The sequence below is a fragment of the Anomaloglossus baeobatrachus genome, chromosome 3 (assembly GCF_048569485.1).
Source record: "Anomaloglossus baeobatrachus isolate aAnoBae1 chromosome 3, aAnoBae1.hap1, whole genome shotgun sequence".
Taxonomy (NCBI): Eukaryota; Metazoa; Chordata; class Amphibia; order Anura; family Aromobatidae; genus Anomaloglossus; species Anomaloglossus baeobatrachus.
Genome location: NC_134355.1, coordinates 679,818,972 through 679,845,355, shown reverse-complemented (window position 1 = coordinate 679,845,355; position 26,384 = coordinate 679,818,972). Strand labels below are relative to the sequence as shown.

The window sequence follows — 26,384 nt, the reverse complement described above, 5'->3', positions numbered from 1 at the left end:
AAGGGATGAAAGGTTGAAGGGATGAAAGGTTGAAGGGATGAAAGGTTGAAGGGATGAAAGGTTGAAGGGATGAAAGGTTGAAGGGATGAAAGGTTGAAGGGATGAAAGGTTGAAGGGATGAAAGGTTGAAGGGATGAAAGGTTGAAGGGATGGATGGATGGATGGAGGAAGGAAGGAAGGAAGGAAGGAAGGGATGGATGGATGAAGGAAGAGATGGATGGATGGACCGACCAACCGGCGCCTAAGGTGTGGGATACTAGACCACCAAACACCAAGATCTGTGCCATCAAGCCAAAGGGCACCAACAGTGGGAGCCATACGGACCGGTGACCTGACCGGCTGTCCCCCCTTTGGCACCGGACCACCAGGCTGGTATACGACATGACGCGTCCGGACACTTACTTAGTCCTGATCTCCATATCTTCACAGCTGGAGTGGCACATCTCGCTGAAGCGGGACACAAAGAAGTCGTAGCTGCGGTGGTAGGACGGGGTGTCCTCCTCAATGTTGGCAAACTTCACAAACTTAGAGACAAAACAACAACTTCACATTTATAGATATACAATGTTTATGAACATTTTAAGGATTTTTTTTTGGGGAGGGGTTAAATTGCTGTATGGCAGCAATGAGACTCAGTGGTTAATTCTATATGGTGACTTAGTGGTGGCTCAGTGGTTAGCACTGTTGCTTTGTGTTCATATCCCACCAAGGAAAACATCTGCAAGGAGTTTGTATGTTCTCCAGGTATTTGTGCAAGCTTCCCCACGGGTTCTCCATTTTCTTTCCACACTCCAAAAACGGATTGGGAATTTAGATTATGGTGACGTTGTACAGCGCTCTAGAATAAATGGCGCTATGCAAGAGAGTAAAATATATACATTTGAGTTCAATCGTGCACAGAATTCATAAGATGGCCAGAGAAATACTTTCAAAATAACAGATTCTTGCCTGAGGTCCATGTCTGTCCCTCATACTTTAGACTGCAGCTCCTCCTGTTCAGATTGGCTGCTGTGTATAAGCATAAGCTCCGCAGGAAGTCAGTGCAAGAACCGATGGCAATAAGACTAAAGACAACAAGTGAAATAATGCCCCCAGAGAGAACATTTGTGGGAAACTTCTGTACATGGAATGAGGAGAGGGAGGAGCACAGAAATAGGAGAAGCATAAAAAAAAAAAAAAAAAAAAAAAAAAAGAAGAGGAGAAGCACAAAAAAAGAGGAGAAGCACAAAAAAAGAGGAGAAGCACAAAAAAAGAGGAGAAGCACAAAAAAAGAGGAGAAGCACAAAAAAAGAGGAGAAGCACAAAAAGGGGAGCACAGAAAGAAGCATAAAAAAAGGAGAAGCATAAAAAGAGGAGCACAGAAAGAAGCACAAAAACAGAAGGAGCAGAGAAAGGAGAAGCATAAAAAGAAGGAACAGAGATAGTAGAGGAGCATAGATATAGGAGAAGCATAGAAAGAGGAGGAGAATAAAAAGAAAAGAAGCAAAAAAAAGAGCATAGAAATAGCAGAAGCAGAAAAAGAAAAGGGCGCATAGAAAAAAAAAAGCGTAGAAATAGAAGCAGAAAAAGAGAGCTTAGAAACAGGAGAAGCACAAAAAGAGGAGCAAAGAAATAAACACAAAAAGAGGAGCATAGAAAGGGGAAAAGAATGGAAATAGATGAAGCACAGAAAGAGAAAGAGCATAAAAAGTTGAGCAGAACCAAAAAAGTGTAGAAATAGGAGAAGCACAAAAAAAGCATAGAAATAGGAGGCGCACAAAAAGAAGGCATACAGATACAGGAGAGGCAAAAAGGGGAGTATAAAAAGAAAAGAAGCTTAGAAATAGGAGGAACACAAATAGGAGAGGCACAAAAAGAAAAGGTTCATAGCAATAGGAGAACAAAAAGTGAAGATGCATAAAAAATAGATGAACATAAAAATAGGAGAGGCATAGAAATAAAACAAGCACAAAAAGAAGAAGCATAGAAATCGGATAAGCACAAAGAGAAGCAAAGAAATAACAGAAACACAAAAAGAGGAGCATAGAAAGGGGAAAAGAATGGAAATAGATGAAGCACAGAAAGAGCATAAACAGTTGAGGAGCATAGAAATAGAAACACAACAAGAAGGTGCATGCATAGAAATAGCGGAACAAAAAAAAAAAACCCCGTAGAAATAGGAGAAGCACAAAAAGAGCATTGAAATAGGAGCACAAAAAGGAGCACAGAAATAGGAGAAGCACAAAAAGAACATAAAAAGAAGAGGAGCATAAAAATAGGAGAGGCATAGAAATAGATGAAGCACAAAAAGGAGGATCATTGAAAAAGGAGAACAAAAAGAGAAGATGCATAAAGAGTAGGAGAAGCACAAAGAGCACAAAAATAAAAGAAGCACAAAAAGTAGAGGAGCATAGAATAAGGAGAAGACTGGAAATAGGTGAAGCACAGAAAAAGGAAGAGCATAAAAAGTTGAGGAGCCTAGGAATAGAAGACCACAATGATGAGGTGCATGCATGGAAATAGGAGAAGCACAAAGAGAAGCAGCATAAAAAGTTGGAGCACAAAAATAGAAGTAGAATAAAAAGTAACAGAAGTACAGAAAGGGGAGAAGCATAGAAATATAAAAGCACAGAAAATGAGGGGCCCTTGAAAAGTGAGGAGCATAGAAATGAGAGACGCACAGAAAGAGGAGAGGCAAAAAAAAAAAAAAAGAGGAACATAGAAATAGGAGAAGCATAAATATGGGAGGAACATAGAAATAAAAAGATCATAGAAAAGGGAGGAGCATGAAAATGGGAGGAGCATAGAAAGGGGAAGGGCATAGAAAAAGGAGGAGCCTCCAATTCTAGAACATCTTTCATTGTAGAGGAGTCCATTATGGGATTTCTGACCCCGAGCACCAGCTGCAACTCCCAACTGAAGACCTCCCCGAAATCTGCAGCAACCGACCACAATCCACAACACAGGGGAAGCAATCCATGAGAAAGAACCTCCAGGGACAGAACATTGCCGAAATGGGGTATCTAAGCCGATCCGGTGTGAACCTGCTGAGCTTTGTATCTAAGTCTGAGCATAGAGCATAGAGCGGATACAGTTCCTAGAGCAGTGTATATAATCCTATCCTGTGTGATACTGTCTGCTGAGCCGTGTATCTAATCCTCTCCTGTGTGATACTGTCTGCTGAGCTGTGTATCTAATCCTCTCCTGTGTGATACTGTCTGCTGAGCCGTGTATCTAATCTTATTGTGTGATACTGTCTGCTGAGCCGTGTATCTAATCCTCTCCTGTGTGATACTGTCTGCTGAGCCGTGTATCTAATCCTCTCCTGTGTGATACTGTCTGCTGAGCTGTGTATCTAATCCTCTCCTGTGTGATACTGTCTGCTGAGCTGTGTATCTAATCCTCTCCTGTGTGATACTGTCTGCTGAGCTGTGTATCTAATCCTCTCCTGTATGATACTGTCTGCTGAGCTGTGTATCTAATCCTCTCCTGTGTGATACTGTCTGCTGAGCTGTGTATCTAATCCTCTCCTGTGTGATACTGTCTGCTGAGCTGTGTATCTAATCCTCTCCTGTATGATACTGTCTGCTGAGCTGTGTATCTAATCCTCTCCTGTATGATACTGTCTGCTGAGCTGTGTATCTAATCCTCTCCTGTGTGATACTGTGTGCTGAGCTGTGAATCTAATCCTCTCCTATGTGATACTGTCTGCTGAGCTGTGTATCTAATCCTCTCCTGTGTGATACTGTGTGCTGAGCTGTGTATCTAATCCTCTCCTGTGTGATACTGTGTGCTGAGCTGTGTATCTAATCCTCTCCTATGTGATACTGTCTGCTGAGCTGTGTATCTAATCCTCTCCTGTGTGATACAGTCTGCTGAGCTGTGTATCTAATCCTCTCCTGTGTGATACTGTCTGCTGAGCTGTGTATCTAATCCTGTCCTGTGTGATACTGTCTGCTGAGCCGTGCATCTAATGCTCTCCTGTGTGATACTGTCTACTGAGCTGTGTATCTAATCCTGTCCTGTGTGATACTGTCTGCTGAGCTGTGTATCTAATCCTCTCCTGTGTGATACTGTCTGCTGAGCTGTGTATCTAATCCTGTCCTGTGTGATACTGTCTGCTGAGCTGTGTATCTAATCCTGTCCTGTGTGATACTGTCTGCTGAGCTGTGTATCTAATCCTCTCCTGTGTGATACTGTCTGCTGAGCTGTGTATCTAATCCTCTCCTGTGTGATACTGTCTGCTGAGCTGTGTATCTAATCCTCTCCTGTGTGATACTGTCTGCTGAGCCGTGTATCTAATCCTCTCCTGTGTGATACTCTCTGCTGAGCTGTGTATCTAATCCTCTCCTGTGTGATACAGTCTGCTGAGCTGTGTATCTAATCCTCTCCTGTGTGATACTGTCTGCTGAGCTGTGTATCTAATCCTCTCCTGTGTGATACTGTCTGCTGAGCTGTGTATCTAATCCTCTCCTGTGTGATACTGTCTGCTGAGCTGTGTATCTAATCCTCTCCTGTATGATACTGTCTGCTGAGCTGTGTATCTAATCCTCTCCTGTATGATACTGTCTGCTGAGCTGTGTATCTAATCCTCTCCTGTATGATACTGTCTGCTGAGCTGTGTATCTAATCCTCTCCTGTGTGATACTGTGTGCTGAGCTGTGAATCTAATCCTCTCCTATGTGATACTGTCTGCTGAGCTGTGTATCTAATCCTCTCCTGTGTGATACTGTGTGCTGAGCTGTGTATCTAATCCTCTCCTGTGTGATACTGTGTGCTGAGCTGTGTATCTAATCCTCTCCTATGTGATACTGTCTGCTGAGCTGTGTATCTAATCCTCTCCTGTGTGATACAGTCTGCTGAGCTGTGTATCTAATCCTCTCCTGTGTGATACTGTCTGCTGAGCTGTGTATCTAATCCTGTCCTGTGTGATACTGTCTGCTGAGCCGTGCATCTAATGCTCTCCTGTGTGATACTGTCTACTGAGCTGTGTATCTAATCCTGTCCTGTGTGATACTGTCTGCTGAGCTGTGTATCTAATCCTCTCCTGTGTGATACTGTCTGCTGAGCTGTGTATCTAATCCTGTCCTGTGTGATACTGTCTGCTGAGCTGTGTATCTAATCCTCTCCTGTGTGATACTGTCTGCTGAGCTGTGTATCTAATCCTCTCCTGTGTGATACTGTCTGCTGAGCTGTGTATCTAATCCTCTCCTGTGTGATACTGTCTGCTGAGCCGTGTATCTAATCCTCTCCTGTGTGATACTCTCTGCTGAGCTGTGTATCTAATCCTCTCCTGTGTGATACAGTCTGCTGAGCTGTGTATCTAATCCTCTCCTGTGTGATACTGTCTGCTGAGCTGTGTATCTAATCCTCTCCTGTGTGATACTGTCTGCTGAGCTGTGTATCTAATCCTCTCCTGTGTGATACTGTCTGCTGAGCCGTGTATCTAATCCTCTCCTGTGTGATACTGCCTGCTGAGCTGTGTATCTAATCCTCTCCTGTGTGATACTGTCTGCTGAGCTGTGTATCTAATCCTCTCCTGTGTGATACTGTCTGCTGAGCTGTGTATCTAATCCTGTCCTGTGTGATACTGTCTGCTGAGCTGTGCATCTAAGCTTACCAAGTGATACTACCTAGTGACCAGCGTATTAGGTGCGTCAGTATCTCATACACTGATGCATCTCAGCCCTTGCTCTACTGTGTGACACAGACTATACATGTAATATTGACAGCATACAGTGACTGTGGGTGATCCAGCGGCCCCCCCATCTCCATCTCCCCCCCTCTCGCCCTCATCTCCCCCCCCCCCGCTCCCTCGGTGGCAGTTATATGCACAGCACTGGGCACATACTCACAGAATTCGTCCCCAGGATCTGGAGATTTGGCTTCTCTGATTCCAGGAGTTTGGCCACCATCTTCAGAAAACTCTCCACAAACAGGTTAATACTTTGGCAATGACAAGCCATCAACAGCTGGTCCAGAGCCTCCATGGCAATGCAGACATAACTGGAGAGGAAAGGGTAAAATGAGAGACTGGAACATGCTCCTCCTGCATTATACTCCAGAGCTGCACTCACTATTCTGCTGGTGCAGTCACTGTGTACATACATTATATTACTGATCCTGAGTTACCTCCTGTATTATACTCCAGAGCTGCACTCACTATTCTGCTGGTGCAGTCACTGTGTACATACATTACTGATCCTGAGTTACCTCCTGTATTATACTCCAGAGCTGCACTCACTATTCTGCTGGTGCAGTCACTGTGTACATACATTACTGATCCTGAGTTACCTCCTGTATTATACTCCAGAGCTGCACTCACTATTCTGCTGGTGCAGTCACTGTGTACATACATTACATTACTGATCCTGAGTTACCACCTGTATTATACTCCAGAGCTGCACTCACTATTATGCTGGTGCAGTCGCTGTGTACATACATTACTGATCCTGAGTTACCTCCTGTATTATACTCCAGAGCTGCACTCACTATTCTGCTGGTGTAGACACTGTGTACATACATTACATTACTGATCCTGAGTTACCTCCTGTATTATCCTCCAGAGCTGCACTCACTATTCTGCTGGTGCAGTCACTGTGTACATGCATTACATTACTGATCCTGAGTTACTTCCTGTATTATCCTCCAGAGCTGCACTCACTATTCTGCTGGTGCAGTCACTGTGTACATACAGTACATTACTGATCCTGAGTTACCTCCTGTAGTATACTCCAGAGCTGCACTCACTATTCTGCTGGTGCAGTCACTGTGTACATACAGTACATTACTGATCCTGAGTTACTTCCTGTATTATACTCCAGAGCTGCACTCACTATTCTGCTGGTGCAGTCACTGTGTACATACAGTACATTACTGATCCTGAGTTACCTCCTGTATTATACTCCAGAGCTGCACTCACTATTCTGCTGGTGCAGTCACTGTGTACATACATTACATTACTGATCCTGAGTTACCTCCTGTATTATACCCCAGAGCTGCACTCACTATTCTGCTGGTGCAGTCACTGTGTACATACATTACTGATCCTGAGTTACCTCCTGTATTATACTCCAGAGCTGCACTCACTATTCTGCTATTCTACACAGATAAATCAGGGATGTAGCATATAGAGCTATATTTTGAGTATAAGGTCACAGATGAGGCAGCTGCGGTAGCAGGACATGCTCTGCTGATCTGGGAGTCTTTAAGACTTAAATGCATAGATTAATGGGGGGCAGCAGCGAGGACCATTAAATGAGGGGGTCGATAAATAAGACCCCACAGTATTAACTCTAATCACTATTAGGGGCCACAAAACTCTACAGCCGCTCAGGACGAGACGACGCGACATCAGCACAGAGGAGTTATCCATAATATGTAGGGGATAATAGACCAGCTAAGGAGGTTCTGCAGCAGCTGAGGCAGGTATTGTACAGCGCTGGATACAGGGTAACACTGTCTGCAGTGTGCACCAAATCCACACACCCCTCCATGTGAAAGACAGAGGCAATAATGTCCCCCCGCAAAGCCCACCAAACACACTGATCACTGTCTTACATAGGACTGCAGGTGACTTACTACAAATTTACTAGTGTTACATAGGACTGCAGGTGGCATCTACTACATTATCTGTGGTGTTACATAAGACTGCAGGTGACATCTACTACATTATGTGTGGTGTTACATAGGACTGCAGGTGACATCTACTACATTATGTGTGGTGTTACATAGGACTGCAGGTGACATCTACTACATTATGTGTGGTGTTACATAGGACTGCAGGTGACATCTACTACATTATGTGTGGTGTTACATAGGACTGCAGGTGACATCTACTACATTATGTGTGGTGTTACATAGGACTGCAGGTGACATCTACTACATTATCTGCACTCAGAGATATCACTGTTATCTGTGGTGTTACATAGGACTGCAGGTGACATCTACTACATTATCTGTCCTCAGAGATATCACTGTTATCTGTGGTGTTACATAGGACTGCAGGTGACATCTACTACATTATGTGTGGTGTTACATAGGACTGCAGGTGCCATCTACTACATTATGTGTGGTGTTACATAGGACTGCAGGTGACATCTACTACATTATGTGTGGTGTTACATAGGACTGCAGGTGACATCTACTACATTATCTGTGGTGTTACATAGGACTGCAGGTGACATCTACTACATTATCTGTGGTGTTACATAGGACTGCAGGTGGCATCTACTACATTATGTGTGGTGTTACATAGGACTGCAGGTGGCATCTACTACATTATGTGTGGTGTTACATAGGACTGCAGGTGGCATCTACTACATTATGTGTGGTGTTACATAGGACTGCAGGTGACATCTACTACATTATGTGTGGTGTTACATAGGACTGCAGGTGACATCTACTACATTATGTGTGGTGTTACATAGGACTGCAGGTGACATCTACTACATTATCTGTACTCAGAGAGATATCACTGTTATCTGTGGTGTTACATAGGACTGCAGGTGACATCTACTACATTATCTGTACTCAGAGAGATGTCACTGTGTTATCTGTGGTGTTACATAGGACTGCAGGTGACATCTACTACATTATCTGTACTCAGAGAGATGTCACTGTGTTATCTGTGGTGTTACATAGGACTGCAGGTGACTACTACATTATCTGTACTCAGAGAGATATCACTGTGTTATCTGTGGTGTTACATAGGACTGCAGGTGACATCTACTGCATTATGTGTGGTGTTACATAGGACTGCAGGTGACATCTACTGCATTATGTGTGGTGTTACATAGGACTGCAGGTGACATCTACTACATTATGTGTGGTGTTACATAGGACTGCAGGTGACATCTACTACATTATGTGTGGTGTTACATAGGACTGCAGGTGACATCTACTACATTATCTGTACTCAGAGAGATATCACTGTGTTATCTGTGGTGTTACATAGGACTGCAGGTGACATCTACTACATTATCTGTACTCAGAGAGATGTCACTGTGTTATCTGTGGTGTTACATAGGACTGCAGGTGACATCTACTACATTATCTGTACTCAGAGAGATATCACTGTGTTATCTGTGGTGTTACATAGGACTGCAGGTGACATCTACTGCATTATGTGTGGTGTTACATAGGACTGCAGGTGACATCTACTGCATTATGTGTGGTGTTACATAGGACTGCAGGTGACATCTACTGCATTATGTGTGGTGTTACATAGGACTGCAGGTGACATCTACTGCATTATCTGTCCTCAGAGGCAGTTGTGTTGGGGTAAATAGCCTATTCCGCTCTGCTACATCCGCTCAGTGACCATTCTCACACACAGCAGTGTAGTATCCTGTGTCCCGCTCCCTATTCTTCCTTCCCTGATCTTTCGGTGCCCCCCTCGCTCCCCCCACACCGGGCAGCGGTCGGGCAGCGGTGGCACAGCCGGGGATCTCTGAGCCGCTCAGTCTCTGCAATGCAGGCTATCTGGCAGTGGCCTCCAGGAGGCGTCGGGAGGGGGGGGTGTAGTGTGCGGTACCTGCACCAGCAGCTCATCTTCGCGGCCGGGTGGAGATCTGGACGCGGGGACGTAGAGGAAACCTCGAATTCCGTTGGGTTCTCTTCCCAAAAACGCAGAGAGCATCTGCAGCAGAGGACGGCGGGCGGCGAGGATGAGCGGCTGAACAGATGTGCCCGGGAACCGAGGATCCCTGCGCTAATCCACAATCTGAGGGCATTAGGACGATGGGAGGCCATTTATTAAGTAGGAAGCATTAAATCTAGGGATATAGGACTGTCATAGCACAGGATGGAGAACGGGGGAGGTCAAATAGAGGCGCACACCCCAATATCACATCAGCCATCCTGAAAATACTACACTGGCGGGACACAATAATGAGCCCGAGTATGGGAGGCCGGGGCGTAGAAATGGAGGATAAGGGGTCAGGAGGAGAGGGGAGCAAAGGGGCTCCTGTTGGGAATAGACATTCATAAGGAAAACCTCTATGGACTATGGTGGGCTTCGGACCACTTGGAGATCCACCATACACACGAGGTCAAACTTGTTGGTGCCCCTCGTTTAGTGAACAAAATACCTTAAATCTGACAAGTAATAATGAACAATTGGAAGTCAGACATTGCCGCTTTTCTGCTTTCACTCATGAAACAGGCCTGGGCAGAAATGATGGCACCCTGAAAATAATGTGACAAAATTGTCACCATTGGTATTTCTGCCTCCCATAGATAACAGTGCAGCCAGGGGTCACCATTGGTGTTTCTGCGTCCCATAGATAACAGTGCAGCCAGGGGTCACTGTTGGTGTTTCTGCCTTTCATAGATAACAGTGCAGCCAGGGGTCACCATTGGTGTTTCTGTGTCCCATAGATAACAGTGCAGCCAGGGGTCACTGTTGGTGTTTCTGCCTTTCATAGATAACAGTGCAGCCAGGGGGTCACCATTGGTGTTTCTGCGTCCCATAGATAACAGTGCAGCCAGGGTCACCATTGGTGTTTCTGCATCCCATAGATAACAGTGCAGCCAGGGGGGTCACTGTTATAGAAACATAGAAAGCAATGCATATAATCTGCAATAGTGACCCCTGGCTGCACTGTTATCTATGAAAGGCAGAAACACCAACAGGGACCCCTGGCTGCACTGTTATCTATATAAGGCAGAAACACTACAGTGTTTGTCTGTGTCTCACAGAGAATAGTGCATCTAATGACCTCTGTTAATGTTTCTGCCTCCCATAGATAACAGTGCAGCCATGTGTTAACGTTGGTGCTGCCTCCCATTGATAACACTGCAGTGAGGACTCACTGTTAGTGTTTCTGTCTCTCATAGAAACATAGAAAGCAATGCATATAATCTGTGAGAGACAAACACTAACAGTGAGTCCTGACTGCACTGTTATCAATGGGAGGCAGCAACAACGTTAACACATGGCTGCACTGTTATCTATGGGAGGCACAGACAAACACTGCAGTGTTTCTGCCTTTCATAGATACCAGTGCAGCCAACAGTCCCGGTTAGTGTTTCCCTCCCATATATAATTGAGCAGTCAGGGGGGTCTCTATTAAAGAGGTTTACAACAAACAAACATAAGTTTAATCACTAGATCTTGGAATAATAATTTCCACATTTGGATGTGTTTACAAAAAATGTTCCTGTGCGGAGATAATCTTATATCTGTATCTGTGCTGTGTACTGTGTAATGGCTGTGTCTGACCATACAGGGACATGGTCTGATCATACCACAGCTCCTGGGCCGGGGAGGAAGCAAAAGAGTATAAAGACCTTACAGCAGGGAAATGCAAATAATTATTTCTTTGAGATAAATATTTTTTTTTTAAAACAAAAAGGGAAATGTTTTACCTCACAAAAAGAATCAGCTATGATCCTGTGTGGTAATGTCTGTATACTCTTGTACGTCCTCCCCGGCCCCAGGAGCTGTGGTATGATCAGACCATGTCCCTGTACGGTCAGACACGGCCATTACACAGTACACAGCAGGGACACATATATAAAAGATCTCAGAATAGGAACATTTTTTGTAAACACATCCAATTATTATTCCAAGATCTATTCATTAAAAGCAACTTTATTCATCTCAAAAATTTTGGTTGCAGCTCTAGAAGTGATTGGAGCGGGAGACGTAACTGGATAAAGGTGGATGAAGACTTGAAAAGCCCTAGAGCCGATATCTGGTGATCTTTGCCCAATCTCATGGATAGAAACACCACTCAGGACTGTAGGAAAGCTGGGTGACTGACGATCCGCTTTTACAGGAAATGGAAACACTAACAATGGAATTTTCAAGAATTTGGCCGGGAGGGCGGCCCCTATACACGGCAGGAGGCCCCTATACACGGCAGGCGGCCCCTATACACGGCAGGCGGCCCCTATACACGGCAGGCGGCCCCCTATACACGGCAGGAGGCCCCTATACACGGCAGGAGGCCCCTATACACGGCAGGAGGCCCCTATACACGGCAGGAGGCCCCTATACACGGCAGGCGGCCCCTATACACGGCAGGAGGCCCCTATACACGGCAGGAGGCCCCTATACACGGCAGGAGGCCCCTATACACGGCAGGAGGCCCCTATACACGGCAGGAGGCCCCTATACACGGCAGGAGGCCCCTATACACGGCAGGAGGGCCCCTATACACGGCAGGAGGCCCCTATACACGGCAGGAGGCCCCTATACACGGCAGGAGGCCGCTATACACGGCAGGAGGCCGCTATACACGGCAGGAGGCCCCTATACACGGCAGGAGGCCCCTATACACGGCAGGAGGCCCCTATACACGGCAGGAGGCCGCTATACACGGCAGGAGGCCCCTATACACTATGGCTGATCATCTGGGTGGTGATGAGCTGATGAGAATATTAACTACTTACAACCCGTATCTCACCCGTCTGTGCTTCTACACACCGCACCCCATCTCTCCTCTCTGTATATACAGCATATACACTGCAGACACTGGGATATGCTGCCGTGCTGCATCCCCTCCCAGGGGGCGCTATGGAGGCCGGGGCTACATATCAACCACCACCGCCTAAAGCATAAACAGCATAGGATAGGGTCAAGATAACCTGCAGACGTCTGAGTTATGTCATGGTTCACACAGAGCTGCATTTAAAATTCTACAGTCACCTGCAGTCCTATGTAACACCACAGATAACACAGTGACATCTCTGAGTACAGATAATGTAGTAGATGTCACCTGCAGTCCTATGTAACACCACAGGTAACACAGTGATATCTCCCTGAGTACAGATAATGTAGTAGATGTCACCTGCAGTCCTATGTAACACCACAGATAACACAGTGATATCTCTGAGTACAGATAATGTAGTAGATGTCACCTGCAGTCCTATGTAACACCACAGATAATACAGTGATATCTCTGAGTACAGATAATGTAGTAGATGTCACCTGCAGTCCTATGTAACACCACAGATAACAGGGATATCTCTGAGTACAGATAATGTAGTAGATGTCACCTGCAGTCCTATGTAACACCACAGATAACAGTGATATCTCTGAGTACAGATAATGTAGTAGATGTCACCTGCAGTCCTATGTAACACCACAGATAACAGTGATATCTCTGAGTACAGATAATGTAGTAGATGTCACCTGCAGTCCTATGTAACACCACAGATAACAGTGATATCTCTGAGTACAGATAATGTAGTAGATGTCACCTGCAGTCCTATGTAACACCACAGATAACACAGTGATATCTCTGAGTATAGATAATGTAGTAGATGTCACCTGCAGTCCTATGTAACACCACAGATAACACAGTGATATCTCTGAGTACAGATAATGTAGTAGATGTCACCTGCAGTCCTATGTAACACCACAGATAACACAGTGATATCTCTGAGTATAGATAATGTAGTAGATGTCACCTGCAGTCCTATGTAACACCACAGATAACACAGTGATATCTCTGAGTACAGATAATGTAGTAGATGTCACCTGCAGTCCTATGTAACACCACAGATAACACAGTGATATCTCTGAGTACAGATAATGTAGTAGATGTCACCTGCAGTCCTATGTAACACCACAGATAACACACAGTGATAACGCTGCATGTTCATATAACAATGTACGTGTTACGTATAGAACATCTGCTGCGGGTGTCTGACAATTGCCTTGGTAGACTATAGAGATAACAGGGCCTCCTCCTCCTCGTCCTCCTCCTCCTCCTCCTCCTCCTCGCGCACTAATAATGTGTAATAACAGGTGCGCGCTTTGTAGCCCCCCTATCCTCTGGGCGCTGACATTCTGCAGAACAATCCCTTGAGAAAAGATGAAATTGAATCTTCCCATTCCTGGAGCTGGAATCCGCCTCCACCCATCAGTAACAATCCCCTCTCTTGAAGTAAACTGACGACTGTACGGTTCCCCCCCTCTATAACCTCCACACACACTCCTGGCTCATGAGGCCCCCACATGGCTGCGACTCCTACACCTGCAATCAATGTGTGGTTCTTAACGAACGCTGTTTAGTGGTCGGGGGCGGTGGCCGTACCCATAGCGGTGCCTCGACACATCTCTACTGAGTCGTTCAGACAGGTAGGCACCGATACGATCCAGTTTCTCCGGGGCTGAGAGTGCGTAGAAGGTCAACTTCTCCATGTTCGCTTTGACCAGCCCATCCTAGAAAAGGTCACAAAGAAAGACAATCAATAAAATAAAGTATAAAAGTCTTAATGAAGGGCCTAGTTTCATTCCATGGGGGCCTAAAGTTACGTACCCCAGCTCTGGTGACACACGCACAACATCTCCTAGATACATTTGATTTGATTTAGTGATATAGGCTATTTTCTCCCCTGTGGCCCCTGCACAGTTGCGGGCCCCCCTGCACCCAGCATATGATGGGCCGGGATACATTCCCATACCTTTCTTACTGTATAGAAGCATTATTAAAGCAGTGCCATATATTGCCATACACTGTGCAGTGCACATTTATAGCCGCGGCGTCGTGCCGACCCTTAGGTCCCTCCCTTAGGTCCCTCCCTTAGGTCCCTCCCTTAGGTCCTCTTTCTCGATGACATCATGTAGCTATTTTTCCTTTTGCGGAGCCTTTTCCCTGCGGTCTGGCTCTGCGGCACTCGCTCAGCGGATTTGTGCGCTCCGCCCGGCTCTGATGATGTGAAGGTTTTCTCCTTCGACCTTCCAATGTCAATGGTGAGAAATTCTCTCCCAGATGTCTCAGTCTCATCCTCCACCCCGAGAGAGGCAGCCGGGACGTGCCCCGTGCAGAAAATAAGGGGCCACTTATTTTAAGGAACATCGTCACTACTCCTGTCTATGGGATGAGTCTGGTAACTGCAGCCTGCCCCATCTCTGCGAGTTCAGCTGCAGTACCTGGCACAGCCTACAAGACGAGGGTGGCGCTGTGTGCTACAATAAGGAGAAATCTCCATGAACATACACAAAATTACCCCGAACTCTCACCTCCGAATCCTCCGGGAAGATATTGTCCACGAGTCTCTTGTAGCGAGGACGCAGCGCTCCACAGCAGCCGCACAGGCCTGGAGAGAGAAGGCAGACATTAATATGAGGAGTGATGACGCTCTGTTATGGAGGATCTGTGGATGACGCTCTGTTATGGGGGATCTGCGGATGACGCTCTGTTATGGGGGATCTGTGGAGGATGCTCTGTTATGGGGGATCTGTGAATGACGCTCTGTTATGGTGGATCTGTGGATGACGCTCTGTTATGGGGGATCTGTGGATGACGCTCTGTTATGGGGGATCTGTGGATGACGCACTGTTATGGGGATCTGTGGATGACGCTCTGTTATGGGGGATCTGTGGATGACGCTCTGTTATGGGGGATCTGTGGATGAGGCTTTGTTATGGGGGATCTGTGGATGATGCTCTGTTATGGGGGATCTGCGGAGGACGCTCTGTTATGGGGGATCTGTGGATGACGCTCTGTTATGGGGGATCTGTGGATGATGCTCTGTTATGGGGGATCTGCGGAGGACGCTCTGTTATGGGGGATCTGTGGATGACGCTCTGTTATGGGGGATCTGTGGAGGACGCTCTGTTATGGGGGGATCTGTGGAGGACGCTCTGTTATGGGGGATCTGTAGGCGACGCTCTGTTATGGGGGATCTGTGGATGACGCTCTGTTATGGGGGATCTGTGGATGACGCTCTGTTATGGGGGATCTGCGGAGGACGCTCTGTTATGGGGGATCTGCGGGGGACGCTCTGTTATGGGGGATCTGTGGAGGACGCTCTGTTATGGGGGATCTGCGGACGACGCTCTGTTATGGGGGATCTGTGGAGGACGCTCTGTTATGGGGGGCTGTGTGGCACATTGTGGAGGCTTCTGTGACTTTGCCCCTTTAAAGTCTGTTGGGGGGGGGGAGGATATGACAGCGGAAGGCTCAGGGTTAATGGCGCTCCCTGATACCATGGTACTGTGCAGACACCGGGGCGGGGAGTCACTGGTAGCAGAGATAGTACTCTTTCTAATCACAGGGCACTGCTGTATCTGCAGGCGGGAGGGGGGGGGTATACTGTGCTGTATCTGCAGGCGGGAGGGGGGGTATACTGTGCTGTATCTGCAGGCGGGAGGGGGGGTATACTGCGCTGTATCTGCAGGCGGGAGGGGGGGTATACTGTGCTGTATCTGCAGGCGGGAGGGGGGGTATACTGTGCTGTATCTGCAGGCGGGAGGGGGGGGTATACTGTGCTGTATCTGCAGGCGGGAGGGGGGGTATACTGTGCTGTATCTGCAGGCGGGAGGGGGGGGTATACTGTGCTGTATCTGCAGGCGGGAGGGGGGGGTATACTGTGCTGTATCTGCAGGCGGGAGGGGGGGTATACTGTGCTGTATCTGCAGGCGGGAGGGGGGGGTATACTGTGCTGTATCTGCAAACGGGGGGGTATACTGTGCTGTATCTGCAGGGGGGGTATACTGCGCTGTATCTGCAGGGGGGGTATACTGCGCTGTATCTGCAGGGGGGGTATACTGCGCTGTATCTGCAGGGGGGGTATACTGCGCTGTATCTGCAGGGGGGGTATACTGCGCTGTATCTGCAGGGGGGGGGTATACTGCGCTGTATCTGCAGGCAGGGGGGGTATACTGCGCTGTATCTGCAGGCAGGGGGGGTATACTGCGCTGTATCTGCAGGCAGGGGGGGTATACTGCGCTGTATCTGCAGGCAGGGGGGGGTATACTGCGCTGTATCTGCAGGCGGGGGGGTATACTGCGCTGTATCTGCAGGCGGGGGGGGTATACTGCGCTGTATCTGCAGGCGGGGGGGTATACTGCGCTGTATCTGCAGGCGGGGGGGTATACTGCGCTGTATCTGCAGGCGGGGGGGTATACTGCGCTGTATCTGCAGGCGGGGGGTATACTGCGCTGTATCTGCAGGCGGGGGGGGGTATACTGCGCTGTATCTGCAGGCGGGGGGGGTATACTGCGCTGTATCTGCAGGCGGGGGGGGGTATACTGCGCTGTATCTGCAGGCGGGGGGGGTATACTGCGCTGTATCTGCAGGCAGGGGGGGTATACTGCACTGTATCTGCAGGCAGGGGGGGTATACTGCACTGTATCTGCAGGCGGGGGGGTATACTGCGCTGTATCTGCAGGCGGGGGGGTATACTGCGCTGTATCTGCAGGCGGGGGGTATACTGTGCTGTATCTGCAGGCGGGGGGGTATACTGTGCTGTATCTGCAGGCGGGGGGCGGGGGGGTATACTGTATCTGCAGGCGTGGGGGGGGGTATACGGTATCTGCAGGCGGGGGGGTATACTGTGCTGTATCTGCAGGCGGGGGGTATACTGTGCTGTATCTGCAGGTGGGGGGCGGGGGGGTATACTGTATCTGCAGGCGTGGGGGGGTATACTGTATCTGCAGGCGGGGGGGGTATACTGTGCTGTATCTGCAGGCGGGGGGGTATACTGTATCTGCAGGCGGGGGGCGTATACTGTATCTGCAGGCGGGGGGGTATACTGTATCTGCAGGCGGGGGGGGGGTATAGTGTATCTGCAGGCGGGGGGGTATAGTGTATCAGCAGGCGGGGGGGGTATAGTGTATCAGCAGGCGGGGGGGTATACTGTATCTGCAGGCGTGGGGGGGTATACTGTATCTGCAGGCGGGGGGGTATACTGCGCTGTATCTGCAGGCGGGGGGGTGTATACTGTATCTGCAGGCGGGGGGGGTGTATACTGTATCTGCAGGCGGGGGGGTGTATACTGTATCTGCAGGCGGGGGGGTATACTGCGCTGTATCTGCAGGCGGGGGGGGTGTATACTGTATCTGCAGGCGGGGGGGGGGTATACTGCGCTGTATCTGCAGGCGGGGGGGTGTATACTGTATCTGCAGGCGGGGGGGTATACTGCGCTGTATCTGCAGGCGGGGGGGTATACTGCGCTGTATCTGCAGGCGGGGGGGGGTGTATACTGTATCTGCAGGCGGGGGGGTATACTGCGCTGTATCTGCAGGCGGGGGGGTATACTGCGCTGTATCTGCAGGCGGGGGGGTATACTGCGCTGTATCTGCAGGCGGGGGGGGTGTATACTGTATCTGCAGGCGGGGGGGTGTATACTGTATCTGCAGGCGGGGGGGTGTATACTGTATCTGCAGGCGGGGGGGGTGTATACTGTATCTGCAGGCGGGGGGGTATACTGCGCTGTATCTGCAGGCGGGGGGGTGTATACTGTATCTGCAGGCGGGGGGGGGGTATACTGCGCTGTATCTGCAGGCGGGGGGGGTGTATACTGTATCTGCAGGCGGGGGGGGTATACTGCGCTGTATCTGCAGGCGGGGGGGTATACTGCGCTGTATCTGCAGGCGGGGGGGGTGTATACTGTATCTGCAGGCGGGGGGGTATACTGCGCTGTATCTGCAGGCGGGGGGGTATACTGCGCTGTATCTGCAGGCGGGGGGGGGTGTATACTGTATCTGCAGGCGGGGGGGTATACTGTATCTGCGGCGCTGAGTGTCGCACAATGCCGGCCCCAGCTATGAGTCACCATCTCCTGGAACACAGCAGAATGTGGCACCAAAAATCACAGATTAACCCTTCCCTCCCCGGCGGCTGCAGCGGATACCGAGCACCTGACTATACCCAGTGCATTAATGATCTGTGTGAACGGTCACATACAGGACTGACACATTGTAACAAAGGATCACACATTTGTTATCGGATCGCTCCGTCGCCATCCGTTTTTCTGGCATTTGTAAAGGATCCGTTTTTTGCTTTACTGGATCGGTATCAAATGAAAGACACAAACAATCCGATAACGGATGCCGGAAAAGTAAAATAAAAAAGGATAAAAAAGTTGTATCTGCAGAACGGATCACTGCTGGATCCGCAGCGGATTACTGGACGTGTGAACGCAGCCTTATTGCACCGGTATGTAACGCAGCCACTCTCAGCTCGCCCCTTTAAGACCCTCCCGTCTCAGCGCTCGTATCGTTAGTAGCCGCCGTGTCTGTTTTCTGGCTCCGTGGAGGCGAGCGGCGCGGATAAAGAATCTATGGCGCAGACCGACACCGCAGGGCGAGGAAACCCGGGACCATGCAGACGCCTCCGCGCAACATTTCTGATGGATTAATGCTTCTACATCGAGAAGACAAAAAGAGCCGTCCTGTGACCGGACGAAAACCGCCATCATGCGTCTGTGCGCCAAATAGTAGGAGAGCGGACACCGAGCTGCTATGGAATAAATGATCACACACTTAAATCCTCTGTGCTGCTGTGGACCCGGCTCCTTACACTACACAAGGCTGCATCTGAGATCGCACATAAATGATCACGTGCTTCTTAAATCCTCTGTGCTGCTGTGAACCCTGCTCCTTACACTATACAAGTCTATATCTGAGACCTCCCATAAATGATCACGCAATTCTTAAATCCTCTGTGCTGCTGTGGACCCCGCTCCTTACACTATACAAGTCTGAAATGATCACGCTTCTTAAATCATCTGTGCTGCTGTGGACCCCGCTCCTTACACTATACAAGTCTGAAATGATCACGCTTCTTAAATCCTCTGTGCTGCTGTGGACCCCGCTCCTTGTACTATACCAGGCTGAGTCTGTGGCGCTGGGTGTTTTCGGGGCGGGGGTCCATCTGACCGGCTTTTGCTCTTTCATTTTATTTTGATGCTTATAAACCTTTTAGCGGGAGATCGGCTCTCGCAGATTTAGGTCAGTGTCGGAGCGGGTGGAGAGCTCCGCCGTCTGGGGGCAGGGGCCGGGATCAAGAGCCGGGAGCAGATTTATAGAAAAGATCCAGAAGGGGGAAATAAATCATAATCTACAGCAGCGTGAACATGGCCAAATTGTGCCCCATCAGCCATATTCCCTCCCCGGTGTCATGTGACTCATTAGTGTTACAAGGTCTCCGGTATGACTGAAGGAGGCGGGGTGTTACATTCGGTGTTCTCTCTCACACACTCTCTCATACTGGTCACCAGAAATTTAACATGGCTCCTCATGGAAAAGAATCCTCTAAGCATCTGAAGAAAAGAATTGTGGCTCTACATAAAGATGGCCGAGGCTATGAGAAGATTGCCACCAGCCTGACACTGAGCTGTAGCACGGTGGCCAAGACCATACAGAGGTATAACCAGACAGGACCCACTCAGAACAGGGCTCACCATGGCCAACCAAAGAGGCTGAGTGCACAAGCTGAGCGTCATATCCAGAGAGTGTCTTTTTAGAATAGCCGTATGAGCACTGTCAACAATGCTGCAGAGGTTACAGGGGTGGGAGTTCCGCCTGTCAGTGCTCAGACCATACACCGCACACTGCAGCAGATTGGTCTGCATAGTTCTCGTCCCAGAAGGAAGCCTCTTCTAAACATGATGCGCAAAACGTCTGCTTAAGACAAGCAGACTAAGGACATGGATGACTGGAACAGTCCTGTAAATGCACCAGCAGAATAGCGAGTGCAGCTCTGCAGTATAATACAGGAGGTAACTCAGGATCAGTAATGTATGTACACAGTGACTGCACCAGCAGAATAGTGAGTGCAGCTCTGGAGTATAATACAGGAGGTAACTCAGGATCAGTAATGTATGTACACAGTGACTGCACCAGCAGAATAGTGAGTGCAGCTCTGGAGTATAATACAGGAGGTAACTCAGGATCAGTAATGTAATGTATGTACACAGTGACTGCACCAGCAGAATAGTGAGTGCAGCTCTGGAGTATAATACAGGAGGTAACTCAGGATCAGTAATGTAATGTAATGTATGTACACAGTGACTGCATCAGCAGAATAGTGAGTGCAGCTCTGGAGTATAATACAGGAGGTAACTCAGGATCAGTAATGTATGTACACAGTGACTGCACCAGCAGAATAGTGAGTGCAGCTCTGGAGTATAATACAGGAGGTAACTCAGGATCAGTAATGTAATATATGTACACAGTGACTGCACCAGCAGAATAGTGAGTGCAGCTCTGGAGTATAATACAGGAGGTAACTCAGGATCAGTAATGTATGTACACAGTGACTGTACCAGCAGAATAGTGAGTGCAGCTCTGCAGTATAATACAGGAGGTAACTCAGGATCAGTAATGTCTGTACACAGTGACTGCACCAGCAGAATAGTGAGTGCAGCTCTGGAGGATAATACAGGAGGTAACGCAGGATCAGTAATGTAATGTATGTACACAGGGACCGCACCAGCAGAATAGTGAGTTGAGCTGTGGAGTATAATACAGGAGGTAACTCAGGATCAGTAAAGTAATGTATGTACACAGTGACTGCACCAGCAGAATAGTGAGTGCAGCTCTGGAGTATAATACAGGAGGTAACTCAGGATCAGTAATGTAATGTATGTACACAGTGACTGCACCAGCAGAATAGTGAGTGCAGCTCTGGAGTATAATACAGGAGGTAACTCAGGATCAGTAATATATGTACACAGTGACTGCACCAGCAGAATAGTGAGTGCAGCTCTGGAGTATAATACAGGAGGTAACTCAGGATCAGTAATGTAATGTACACAGTGACTGCACCAGCAGAATAGTGAGTGCAGCTCTGGAGTATAATACAGGAGGTAACTCAGGATCAGTAATGTAATGTACACAGTGACTGCACCAGCAGAATAGTGAGTTGAGCTGTGGAGTATAGTAGAAGATGTAACTAAAGTATAGAGGATTTTCAGAAACATTTTTTCATTGTACATTGTGAATTGCCCCCCGTGATTTATCAGGCAAACAATGGCCCATCTGTCTGCGCGCAGCAACAATAATAACAACTGCAAATTCAGCAGAAGAATGTGACAGATTAGAAAAAAACAAAACAAATGGCAGCGCGTGCGGCGGAGGCAAAACAGTAACGTCAGCGGCTGTGTACGAGCTCCGCACTGACCGAGCCGGCCCCGGCCCCTGCTACCCGGGGTCCACACACCCGCAGAGCCGGGCACAGGAGGCGGCACTACACACACCACAGCACAGCCACCAGCTCCACATGTAATTACACATCCGAATCCTAATTATCAGCAAATCTGAGGAGCCACAAAGAGGAGAGATCATCACTATATACACAGAAGATATTCCTGTACATAGGGGCAGTATTATAGTAGTTATATTCTTGTATATAGGGGCAGTATTATAGTAGTTATATTCTTGTACATAGGGGCAGTATTATAGTAGTTATATTCTTGTACATAGGGGCAGTATTATAGTAGTTATATTCTTGTACATAGGGGGCAGTATTATAGTAGTTATATTCTTGTACATAGGTGCAGTATTATAGTAGTTATATTCTTGTACATAGGGGGCAGTATTATAGTAGTTATATTCTTGTACATAGGAGCAGTATTATAGTAGTTATATTCTTGTATATAGGGGCAGTATTATAGTAGTTATATTCTTGTACATAGGGGCAGTATTATAGTAGTTATATTCTTGTACATAGGGGGCAGTATTATAGTAGTTATATTCTTGTACATAGGTGCAGTATTATAGTAGTTATATTCTTGTACATAGGGGGCAGTATTATAGTAGTTATATTCTTGTACATAGAGGCAGTATTATAGTAGTTATATTCTTGTACATAGGGGCAGTATTATAGTAGTTATATTCTTGTACATAGGGGGCAGTATTATAGTAGTTATATTCTTGTACATAGGGGGCAGTATTATAGTAGTTATATTCTTGTACATAGGGGCAGTATTATAGTAGTTATATTCCTGTATATAGGGAGCAGTATTATAGTAGTTATATTCCTGTATATAGGGAGCAGTATTATAGTAGTTATATTCTTGTACATAGGGGGCAGTATTATAGTAGTTATATTCTTGTACATAGGGGCAGTATTATAGTAGTTATATTCCTGTACATAGGGGGCAGTATTATAGTAGTTATATTCTTGTACATAGGGGGCAGTATTATAGTAGTTATATTCTTGTACATAGGGGGCAGTATTATAGTAGATATATTCTTGTACATAGGGGGCAGTATTATAGTAGTTATATTCTTGTACATAGGGGCAGTATTATAGTAGTTATATTCTTGTACATAGGGGGCAGTATTATAGTAATATTCTTGTACATAGGGGGCAGTATTATAGTAGTTATATTCTTGTACATAGGGGGCAGTATTATAGTAGTTATATTCTTGTACATAGGGGGCAGTATTATAGTAGTTATATTCTTGTACATAGGGGCAGTATTATAGTAGTTATATTCTTGTACATAGGGGGCAGTATTATAGTAGTTATATTCTTGTACATAGGGGGCAGTATTATAGTAGTTATATTCTTGTACATAGGGGCAGTATTATAGTAGTTATATTCTTGTACATAGGGGGCAGTATTATAGTAGTTATATTCTTGTACATAGGGGGCAGTATTATAGTAGTTATATTCTTGTACATAGGGGGCAGTATTATAGTAGTTATATTCTTGTACATAGGGGCAGTATTATAGTAGTTATATTCCTGTACATAGGGGGCAGTATTATAGTAGTTATATTCTTGTACATAGGGGGCAGTATTATAGTAGTTATATTCTTGTACATAGGGGGCAGTATTATAGTAGATATATTCTTGTACATAGGGGGCAGTATTATAGTAGATATATTCTTGTACATAGGGGGCAGTATTATAGTAGTTATATTCTTGTACATAGGGGGCAGTATTATAGTAGTTATATTCTTGTACATAGGAGCAGTATTATAGTAGTTATATTCTTGTACATAGGGGGCAGTATTATAGTAGTTATATTCTTGTACATAGGGGCAGTATTATAGTAGTTATATTCTTGTACATAGGGGGCAGTATTATAGTAGTTATATTCTTGTACATAGGGGGCAGTATTATAGTAGTTATATTCTTGTACATAGGGGCAGTATTATAGTAGTTATATTCTTGTACATAGGGGGCAGTATTATAGTAGTTATATTCTTGTACATAGGGAGCAGTATTATAGTAGTTATATTCTTGTACATAGGGAGCAGTATTATAGTAGTTATATTCTTGTACATAGGGAGCAGTATTATAGTAGTTATATTCTTGTACATAGGGGGCAGTATTATAGCAGTTATATTCTTGTACATAGGGGGCAGTATTATAGTAGTTATATTCTTGTACATAGGGAGCAGTATTATAGTAGTTATATTCTTGTACATAGGAGCAGTATTATAGTAGTTATATTCTTGTACATAGGGGGCAGTATTATAGTAGTTATATTCTTGTACATAGGGGGCAGTATTATAGTAGTTATATTCTTGTACATAGGGGGCAGTATTATAGTAGTTATATTCTTGTACATAGGGGGCAGTATTATAGCAGTTATATTCTTGTACATAGAGGGCAGTATTATAGTAGTTATATTCTTGTACATAGGGGGCAGTATTATAGCAGTTATATTCTTGTACATAGAGGGCAGTATTATAGTAGTTATATTCTTGTACATAGGGGGCAGTATTATAGTAGTTATATTCTTGTACATAGGGGGCAGTATTATAGCAGTTATATTCTTGTACATAGGGGCAGTATTATAGTAGTTATATTCTTGTACATAGGGGGCAGTATTATAGCAGTTATATTCTTGTACATAGAGGGCAGTATTATAGTAGTTATATTCTTGTACATAGGGAGCAGTATTATAGTAGTTATATTCTTGTACATAGGAGCAGTATTATAGTAGTTATATTCTTGCACATAGGGGCAGTATTATAGTAGTTATATTCTTGCACATAGGGGCAGTATTATAGTAGTTTGAACCCATCACAGGACCTGTAGTACTATATAACATCACTGCTGCCACTTCTTGGAGGATCGGGGGCGCTCGTGGCCCCTTTACCAGGAGTTGGTAGTAGATAATGAGGAATGACACACGGTTGTGTAATGGAGACAGTAACAGTAGAGGTGAGCAATGTCCTCGTCATCAGGAGCCGGTCTCCAGTGTAAGAGGAAGCGATGGGAGCTGTAAATGGAGAATATCGCTCGTCTCGCACCTCACGTCTGATGACCGCGTGGATGGAATTCATGATGACACGTTTTCTCCATAAGAAAGCAGCGGTGGCTTTCAGTCACCTGTCAGTGACTTTAGACTACGTGGGTGCCATCTTTAGGAGGAAAGGCAAAGACTTGCCTATGGTTAAAATTATTATTAATGTACAATGCAGGCACTGCTTTGCTTTTGTATTTTTTTTTTTTCATTGGGAGCGCCCGCAGGCTCGTCTCCCAATGGACGCAGCGCCCCCAGGCTCGTCTCCCAATGGACGCAGCGCCCCCAGGCTCGTCTCCCAATGGACGCAGCGCCCCCAGGCTCGTCTCCCAATGGACGCAGCGCCCCCAGGCTCGTCTCCCAATGGACGCAGCGCCCCCAGGCTCGTCTCCCAATGGACGCAGCGCCCCCAGGCTCGTCTCCCAATGGACGCAGCGCCCCCAGGCTCGTCTCCCAATGGACGCAGCGCCCCCAGGCTCGTCTCCCAATGGACGCAGCGCCCCCAGGCTCGTCTCCCAATGGACGCAGCGCCCCCAGGCTCGTCTCCCAATGGACGCAGCGCCCCCAGGCTCGTCTCCCAATGGACGCAGCGCCCCCAGGCTCGTCTCCCAATGGACGCAGCGCCCCCAGGCTCGTCTCCCAATGGACGCAGCGCCCCCAGGCTCGTCTCCCAATGGACGCAGCGCCCCCAGGCTCGTCTCCCAATGGACGCAGCGCCCCCAGGCTCGTCTCCCAATGGACGCAGCGCCCCCAGGCACGTCTCCCAATGGACGCAGCGTCTCCAGGCTCGTCTCCCAATGGACGCAGCGCCCCCAGGCTCGTCTCCCAATGGACGCAGCGCCCCCAGGCTCGTCTCCCAATGGACGCAGCGTCTCCAGGCTCGTCTCCCAATGGACGCAGCGCCCCCAGGCTCGTCTCCCAATGGACGCAGCGCCCCCAGGCTCGTCTCCCAATGGACGCAGCGCCCGCAGGCTCGTCTCCCAATGGACGCAGCGTCTCCAGGCTCGTCTCCCAATGGACGCAGCGCCCCCAGGCTCGTCTCCCAATGGACGCAGCGCCTCCAGGCACGTCTCCCAATGGACGCAGCGTCTCCAGGCTCGTCTCCCAATGGACGCAGCGCCCCCAGGCTCGTCTCCCAATGGACGCAGCGCCCCCAGGCTCGTCTCCCAATGGACGCAGCGTCTCCAGGCTCGTCTCCCAATGGACGCAGCGCCCCCAGGCTCGTCTCCCAATGGACGCAGCGTCTCCAGGCTCGTCTCCCAATGGACGCAGCGCCCCCAGGCTCGTCTACCAATGGACGCAGCATCCCCAGACTCTTCTTCTATTGAGCACATCGGGAATGTCATTGGTCGGTGATTACACAGGAGCTGCCAGCAGAGGATCTTGATGATTTGCCCATGTCCACTCAGAGGCAGAACCTTCCTCAGACGGCCATTAATACCTCAGTGATAGCAG

At 47.6% G+C, this 26,384-nt stretch overlaps 1 protein-coding gene across 3 annotated transcripts in view; it reads right to left on the bottom strand.

Annotated features, from left to right (window-relative positions):
• The window catches only part of EFR3B (EFR3 homolog B), a 98,882-nt gene that overhangs the window by 37,824 nt on the left and 34,674 nt on the right, over positions 1 to 26,384 (bottom strand). For all 3 annotated transcript variants that reach the window (XM_075341288.1, XM_075341289.1, XM_075341290.1), the window contains exons 2-5: positions 14,957 to 15,033; positions 14,028 to 14,155; positions 5,835 to 5,985; positions 403 to 524 (exon numbers count right to left, since the gene is read on the bottom strand). In XM_075341288.1, coding sequence (XP_075197403.1) covers positions 403 to 524; positions 5,835 to 5,985; positions 14,028 to 14,155; positions 14,957 to 15,033 — 478 coding nt within the window. The remainder of the gene's footprint in view (positions 1 to 402; positions 525 to 5,834; positions 5,986 to 14,027; positions 14,156 to 14,956; positions 15,034 to 26,384) is intronic.